We start from the raw sequence: 8,609 nt of genomic DNA on the forward strand, positions 1-8,609 counted from the left end.
AGTTCACAGACTGCAGAGCATGTGCTGTTGGTTTGTGGAGTGCTGGCTGATGATATGGTACCAGTCCACTGAGAGAATTGCTGCTCCAGTGGAGAAGGGCAAACAGAAATGGTGCCTTGGGACAGAAACCAGCAGTGGGAGAGGCAGCAGTGGGACAATGGTATACCAGCCAGGTATTTTGCAAGTATGTCCTTAACAGTAGGAAAATGAAGCAGTGCAGAGAAAGGGGCAGGAGAACACTGAGCAAGATGAAAGCATGAGCTGAAATGGGAAACACACCACAGCCTCCTTTGTACTGTGTACAAAACATATCCCAGGAAACATTGTAAAAATGCTATGGAACAGGAAAGTTAGGTACAGGGACATGGGAACATACTGTATCCACTCACATAAGGGCTGCCTCCCCTTCAGCAGCTGCATAGCCATCACTTCGAAGCAAATTCTTCAGGTTTTGGAATAGACCTGTGCAATGGCTGCACTATAATGAAGGCTGGGGGAGGAGAGGGAAGTGTGACCAAGGCTGAACAAAATGGTATCCATGCAAGATTGTCATTGGGAAAATTCAGGGATGGAAATTTCACCACTTCTCTGAGAATCAGGATGATAATGAAAGAACACTCATCTGTCTGTTCTTTCATTCTTTCCCTTTACATCAGCTGCTTTTCAGCTCCTCAGCAGAAATGAATCTGGAGCCTCCTACCTGTTGTTGTCAAAGTTTTCAAATCCAAAAATGTCCAACAGCCCAATGGACTGCCGTGTATTTTTAGGGTTCTGAGAAGCTGGGTTGAAAATAGCTGAGTTGATCTTATTCACTATCCACAGGAAAATCCTTCCATATATACCCTGAGGAAAAATTAAGAGGAAGTGAGAGCCCATCATTACAGTCTTCGACATATCCTACTGCTTGCTATCATGCTGCCACAGTGGAGTCAAACTATGCCTGAAGACTGACAGAGACCAGAGCACTATGGGTGAATGTTTGCCACATCAGACGCTTGAACCATTAAGAGAGATGGCTCTGAAAGCATGTCCAATCTTTAAACAGAGGAGATATAAGCACCAGTACCTTCACAAAGGCATCCCTCCCATCCGCAGCTTGAACTATGCTCAGAGGCCTGGACACGCTTTCTCCTCGGATAATGATGGAGAGGTTTGTAAGGCTGTTCTGGAGTTCACTGGAGTCTACCTGGAGGAAGAGTCATGGCAACTTGGTCATTCTAGGTGTGATGGATTCAGGAGACCCAGCAAAGAAAGCCTGTCTCAGGAAGAGGGCTGTGCAGACAGTGGAGACAAACGGCTTGTCCAGCAGGATTCAAGGGAGGCCTGTTCTCCCAGAAAGATCTCCTAGCTCAGAGGGACATCTGCAACAGCAACACTTGAGTATCAGCAGGAAGAAAGGGACATGCCCTTTCCATGTGCATCCATACATAAACAAATGCTCCACAGAGACATTCTTGTCAATGTGATCAGGGAGCGAGGGTGAAGAAGAGAACTAGAAGAAGATGAGAGTCTGTTACCTCAAGCAATTTGGTTGCAATCGAAAAGTGTGGTGAGTCCATCACAGCAGAGCAGTCCAAGTTATCATACACTGCCGCTAGAAGGAGGAAACAGCCAATCTCAGGGTGAATCATTTCTGCTCTGGTGGGAAGCTATGCTGTTATTGCAGCCATATTTCTGTAACCCTGTAGCTCTGTGAATGTGGTGAGTCAGAAGTTTCCTGAAAAAACTCCCAGATTTGAGGATTTTACTAAGGAGGGTTCTGATTTCACCCAGGGATCCCGGGATGTACAGAGCCCTCACAAACTGAGAACATCAGGCTTCTTGCCCTGGCCTCAGAAATATGGCAACCCTGGAGGCTAAGAACAGCAGCAAAACTCATAAGCATGTTACTTAAAAACTGCAGCTACTGGGAGTCTGGGGAAGTGGTATCTGACTTCAGAAAATGTGTTTCTGAAAACAATTTTTTCCTAGTATCTAGCTTGTGGGAAATTTAGAAAATGAAAGCATAAAAATTCTTTCCTGCATAAAGGAAATCCCACATTTTAGCAGCCACTTTTACAGAACCCAACTGGCATCAGTGTATTGGATCCCCTGTATCACAAAGGGAGAAAGAGTCCCTTTCTAAAATGTCAGAGCTTCTGGTGGGTGTATCAGACTGTGCCTGTGCCATAACAGAAGTGCATTTGTGCTAGGTGTGTGCTCATCAAACCCAGCCAGGAGAATGACTGCTATCATCTCCACTGCACGCATGACTCAGCTGCTCCTCTGTCCTCCAGCTTGCGTAGCACTACCATCAGCAAATGTTAACATGGCATTATATTATCTAATGTTTCAGTTTGTGTGATAAGGGCCTCTTTATAACCCTGGAAACCTGACAGCAAGACAAAAGAATAAGGTGGTGTCTTTCAAAACAGCAGCCAGTGAAGTTACAAATCAGAATTGCATGGTGCTTATCTGCCTGCCCTTCCAGCCCTGTCCACCCACCCATTTATACAGGGCAGCCAAGCACAACCCAGTCTTGTACAAAGGAAGCAGGCAGCACCTCTAGGCTTTTAACATCAAGTCTGAGGAAAGGCCAGGCACAGATGATGCCAAGTCTACCTTCAAACTCCACGTTCCCCAGGTGCAGAATAGCCGCCAGCAGTTTGCTGATGTCCCAGTGCTCAGAATCGGAGAACATGAGGATCTTCATAGCGGAGCGGATGTGGGCATACTCCTTCGCGTCATTCCTGCCATCACAGGATGTGCAATCACCCTGTGCAACATCACACCCACAGGTAAGGAAAACTCTCCCTGTGCCGATACAGCAGAGGAAGGACCTGCAGGCTGACAAACCCTTGTACACAGCATGGATGCCCTGTGAGCCACCCACTACAAGACCCAAGATACAAGCTTATTTAGACTCTCTTTTTGCTCTTCCCATGGCTATTTCTTCCCTCAACTCTACTCCCCAGAAGAACCCATTAGCAAGGGGCTATACAATGCATTTTTCTGACGCTGGGCTGAATATTGGGGAAACCAAAAGGAAAAGCAGAGGAGAAGGCTGCTCTGGAGTGTGGAAGGATAGGGAACTTTCACATGCCTACCTACACTTACAAAGTCATGTCTTTTTCCTCAGTTCTCCTCTCTCTGCCTTGTCAATGGATAATTCAGATCTCTAATCCCAAATCAAAGCAAGTAGGATTGGGACAATGGTAAAAAGCGAATCAGAAAATTACGATCGAGTAGAAGACAGACGGAAGCATCCAAAGGCAGAATCAGGAAAACCTTCAGCAAAGCCTGCACAGCAGATCCTTGGATGCTGCTCCTAATACAAGCTATTTCCAACCCTAATGGAGATGGGGAAAAGTCTTTTCTATCCCTGTTATCACCAGCGACAGGGTGTGATGATTACAGAAGGGAAGCATTCCTAGATGTTTCTGTTTACAGCATGGAGAACAGCTACTTTTGCTGACAGCTGACCTGAACAAAAATCTCACCTATAAACACATCCCACTCCTGCCACTACAGCAACATAAACCCAGACCGGGACATTTACATCAGCTGCTGGAGATTAGATTGAATGCCACCTTCCTGCATTATGTATATCAAATTTATCAGATATAAGGACTAAGACACTGTTTCTACTATGATCATTTTGCATTTGCTTATTCGTCTTCCCCTGAGGCAAATATACCTGATTAGTATTCTCCCTGTTGTGAGATCACTTGAATTCATCTAAAATCTGAGTGCTTGTGAATGTGGGGGATATTTACCACCTGCTTCAAGATGCCCTTGATCTTTCTTAAGGCTGACTTTGATAGAAAGCTTTGAACTGCCACAAGCTGCCTCCCACTGACAGACACATAAGTATCCGAAACTGAGGCTCACAGCCCTTTTGGTGTTACTGCTTCCGGTGCTCTAAGGAAGGGACAATTCATTTTTGGTAACTACCTATCTGTAGTTCCTATTCATTGGACTTGCTTGCTGGGACAAGCAAATGGCAGATAGATAACAGAGAAGAAAGCAGAGTCTGTTACCATAGTGAGATAAGTGTACTCTGAAGCAGTGCCCAGATTCAACATCTTTTTCTGCTCCATATTCATCCCCATGAGCATGCAGTAGAAGATGTGATAGTTCCTCTCCTCTGGAGCCTAGAAAGAAAGAAAGAGGCCAATGGACAGACTTGTGAATACAGGTTCGTAACACTGGAGCACACAGAATGGACTTCCGCATGTGCCTTTACCTGCCAGCAAACCCGGGACTTCTCCAGAAGAAACTGTTCTATTCGGGCTCCTTCTATCACACCATTTTGGTTGAAGTGGATATCAATGTATTTCCCAAAGCGGCTTGAATTGTCATTTCGAATTGTCTTGGCATTTCCAAAAGCTGATGGGTAAGGATTATTGTAGTTAATGAACATCAAGTCTATTTTTGATGCCCTTGTTTTTTTTCTGCTGATATTTTATATGTTGTGCTCCAACTAACAGTGCACTGAGAATATCTGGTCTCAGACTGCCTCCTGAAGAGAGTGGCATGCATCCTGTGCATCTGGATAATTGTGCCCTAAAAGACATATCCAGACGACCCACCTATGCCCTATATCTAGCCAGCCAAGAGAACCAGGCAACTCTGAGGACCTTCAGAAGGACTTGCTGGGAGCCCACTTGATCCCTCTACAGAGAAAGATGGATGTGCCAGGGAGATCCCCCACAAGTACATCCTTGCTTGGCCAGTCACTTTGCCACTGTCTGGTGCAAATGCCAACCATGGGGCTTTACCAAAAGGGCTCTGCATTCCCAAGGACTCTTGTGCTCCTGCAGTTCTGGGTTACGTGCTGTGGTGGCACCTCCTACTGCAGCATGGGAGCTGCTGTGGACCTGTGGGGACGTGGCAGAAAAGTCTGAAGAACTTCTACTCTGCATTGCTGATGCTTCAGGGATGTTAGAAAATAAAGTGCATCTAGGGACTGTTCCTGAATTTTTATCCTGATACAAAAGTCCAGAAATAAGAGTGGTAAATCAGGCATTTTTGGTAAATAACCCACCTTCCAGAATGGGGTTGGCCTCTAGGACTTGCTGCTCTATCCAGGAATGCTGGCCACTGATAGCTGTCAAAAACTGCAGTATTAGCTTTGTGCTTTCAGTCTTCCCAGCTCCAGATTCTCCACTGCAGTAAGAAACAAGATACATTACAGGTTTTCTTTCTTCTTTTTGGCGAGGGTGGCAAAATGGCAAACCAGGGTAAAAATATCCCACTTATATTTACCCTATGAATGGCAGATCAGACTGTCTTTCATGAAGGACTAGAGAATTTTAGTCTTTCACCATCTTATCTACTAAAAGTGAAGTAATTTTTTAGATTTTTTAGATTAGATTTAGGCTGAGAACTAAATTCTCCCACTGATTAAAAATGAACAAATCCATGGAAGATTTCCTGTACCAGTGCAATCACTTGCATTTTTTCTTTAACGCATTGCCAGACTTTCACTACTTCTGAGTTGCCTCAGCTATGAACAGATATTATTGCAATGAAACAATCTGATTCTTCACATTGATGATTAACAGAAAATGGATACATGGTAAATCTTTTTAGGATAAAGAAAGTTTCTGTCGTCTTCAGATGCAGGCGATCTCTACTTCCAGAAAATACATGTAATATAAGTACCATGTCCCAAAAGATTGCCCTACATCACTCAGGCTCATATTCTATTTATTTTCTACATTGAAGTGGCTCTGTGCAGAATGTACCTCCACGTTCAAAGAATCCAGGGGAAAACAATGGACTTTGGAAATCCCTTGCTTATGTTCTGCTTTTTGCAGCCTTAACTGAAAATGAAGTAGCAGGAAGAAAACATTTCCCCCCTGTTATCTCTAGTCTTATCTGTGCATTCCCCTGCGGAAGGTCTCCTTTTTCCACAGAAGTGTCCCAAAAACATGCCAGACTTGCTGGTTTCTGCCACTCGTTCTCTCTGAGTCCAGTCACCTGATCACACAGCACTGGTCTCTCTTATTCCTCCTCATGTTGAAATAACAGTTGTCTGCAATGGCGAAGACATGAGGCGGCAGCTCTCCAATCCTCTTGTTACAGTACAGCGTGATCTGATCGACTGTGTAGAGGGGCAGCAGCTGGTATGGATTCACTGCTACCAAGATGGACCCTGTGTAAGTCTAGAAAACAGGTATGAGAGTTACCTCTGGCAGCAAACCTGCAAACAAGAATACAGCCAAGGGCACTGGTGGTGTAAAGCTAAGCAGAGCCAGGATGGAAATCTGGGAGATCCATAGCAGCATTTAGGCAAGGCTAAGAGCTGGGTTCCTCACTAGGAATTGTTATTAAGTGTGTCAGGACATGGAGGTTTTTGCAAAAGGTAAAACACTAACCACAACCTCCTGGTGAAATCACAGCTCCTCTCACCGTCTCAAGCTAAAACATGCAAAAGCTCAATTTGTCATTATCGTGAGATGTTTTGTAGTGTTATGTTAAGCTGCTTTGGTGTTCCAGCGTAGATGCAGCTGAACTTGGCTACTGGGCAAAGTTATGGTTGTGTTACATATACAGTCATTTAGTAACATTTGTAAACAAAAGCACTATTGGAATGAAGGGGGCTGTGGAACATAAATGCAAGTCAATAAAATTATTCAAGAACTTCCATATGAGACAAGAGTAGACTGCTAGACGCTAATGTAACAGGTCTTTACACACATCCTGGTAGTTACAACTGCAACATCTATCAAAATCAGTACTTGATTACCCAGGGCATCACCACATCTGTATTGTAAAGGGCAGCTCCTCTCCAATGAAGGTTGCAGTGTATATCACATGGGAGGTAAAGAATGCAAAAACCTGAATATTACTATCATGTTACAAAGCAGGAACTAAGGAATAAAGAAATTAAATAAGTTGCTCAAAGTCACACAGAAAATCTGTGATGGCTTTCCAAAATCTCCAGCTTTCTTCTTGATCTACTTTATTAAATCAAAATCAAGTAAACATTGACTTTGACTGGAGGACAATCCAAATCATGTCACTGTCTACTAGTTAGACAGATAACATATCACAGCTGTGTGTAATAGCAGCACGTACCCTCCAGCACTAAGTTGTAACATGGACTGGATATCTAGCTGTCAGTCACCAGTGGAAATGATCACTCTAGGAGAAAGTAAGTGGGATCACTCCCTATGCATATGTCAGTGCTTTCAGAGACTACTATCAGCTCTCTTCTTTGCAGCCAAAGTACTAGGATGAACAAAGACAAAAACTATGTTGAATCTCATTAGCACCCTCAATCAATAAAGGAAGCAGATGTCACCATGTATGAAAGGAGGCTTGCAGGCTGCTGGTCATTTCACCTGGCTGGATGTGTAGTAGAGGTCATTTCTGGCAGTACTGTGCCCTGTGACCTTGACACTCACATAGATTTTGTGCTCCTGGTGGCGGATGAGGAGGTTGTGCACTATGCCTGCTTCATGGAGATCCCCGAGGCGGATCATGTCTTCCACCCCTTGGACAGAGGAGGGATGCATTGGGCGCACCATGTGCATGTTCCTCGCTGTGATCCAGTGCTCCTGAAAAAGGCAAGGCAGTGGTTTTGATGAGGTATATTGTGGCTCAGAAGCAAACAAAGCAGAAAGCATGTTAGACTGGAACGAGCTTGATTATAATCCACACTGAAAACAGCATGCTCTAAGTCACAGCTGACTGAGCTGTAGGAATTAATAGATGTGCTGCTCCCCATGACAGGATGATTGACAGGCCCTGGATGAAGTCATGCAGGTGGGTTCTGGACATCACCAAGTTTAGCAGTGTTTGGAGTACAGTTCTGTGTCAATTCATCACAGCCAGAACATGCAAGAGGTAGAGGCAAAACCCCAGACAAACTGACTTCAGCAGGATCATGATTTCACCTAGAGCTCCACCAATCTTGGGGGCTGCAGCTTGTCCATTTCCTGCTTTTAGCTATGCGGATCCAACCTCTATCTCACAAAGACCTAAATCTGCATACTGGTGGGACCTGGGAAGATACACTAGGGAAGTATCACCCCATGCTTGCCTTATTTTTATATTCTTTCTTTAAGTATATCCTACCATCCATTATCAAAGTCAGATCATTTGGCTAGATGGAGCTTGTGCCTGACACAATACGGCCATTCTTTTGTTACCGTACTTTTACATGTTATGTTCTTCCTTTGCAGAAAGTTATAGCGTAGCCCACCTTGCCTTCGTCATCCTCCAGCAAGATCCGTCCTGAGTCAGAGTCCTTCACAACTGCCCCAATAGGGACATTAAATTCACTGTTTGACTGAGTTTCCAGCCACACATGATCACCCTGGAGAGAAGAAAAACTGTCAAGTAGAGTGACATACTTGATGCCATGTAGCTCACAGGCATACATCTCTCGGTTTTAGTTTTTTATTACTTTGATTTCTTCTGCAGTGTTTTTAACTGGACAAATTCTTACTGCTCACAAGCAGTACAATCTAATGATTATAGTATCAGGACCTCTGGGTTTTATTTCCAGCTCCACAGCTGACCTGGTATGTGACTTTGGACATGTCATCAAGCCCAGCTGTTTTACAAGAGGAAATGACACAACACTTACAAAAAGGACAGTGGTTATGCAGCTCCAC

At 44.3% G+C, this 8,609-nt stretch overlaps 1 protein-coding gene across 1 annotated transcript in view; it reads right to left on the reverse strand.

Annotated features, from left to right (window-relative positions):
- The window catches only part of MYO7B (myosin VIIB), a 48,271-nt gene extending 39,897 nt beyond the window's left edge, over nucleotides 1-8,374 (reverse strand). Inside the window, exons 1-10 of the mRNA XM_067302193.1 lie at nucleotides 8,195-8,374; nucleotides 7,395-7,547; nucleotides 5,965-6,149; nucleotides 5,027-5,148; nucleotides 4,226-4,368; nucleotides 4,020-4,133; nucleotides 2,602-2,755; nucleotides 1,518-1,594; nucleotides 1,067-1,186; nucleotides 701-843 (exon numbers count right to left, since the gene is read on the reverse strand). Coding sequence (XP_067158294.1) covers nucleotides 701-843; nucleotides 1,067-1,186; nucleotides 1,518-1,594; nucleotides 2,602-2,755; nucleotides 4,020-4,133; nucleotides 4,226-4,368; nucleotides 5,027-5,148; nucleotides 5,965-6,149; nucleotides 7,395-7,547; nucleotides 8,195-8,374 — 1,391 coding nt within the window. The remainder of the gene's footprint in view (nucleotides 1-700; nucleotides 844-1,066; nucleotides 1,187-1,517; nucleotides 1,595-2,601; nucleotides 2,756-4,019; nucleotides 4,134-4,225; nucleotides 4,369-5,026; nucleotides 5,149-5,964; nucleotides 6,150-7,394; nucleotides 7,548-8,194) is intronic.
- Nucleotides 8,375-8,609: the final 235 nt, after the last annotated feature.

The sequence above is a fragment of the Apteryx mantelli genome, chromosome 9 (genome assembly GCF_036417845.1).
Source record: "Apteryx mantelli isolate bAptMan1 chromosome 9, bAptMan1.hap1, whole genome shotgun sequence".
Lineage (NCBI taxonomy): Eukaryota > Metazoa > Chordata > Aves > Apterygiformes > Apterygidae > Apteryx > Apteryx mantelli.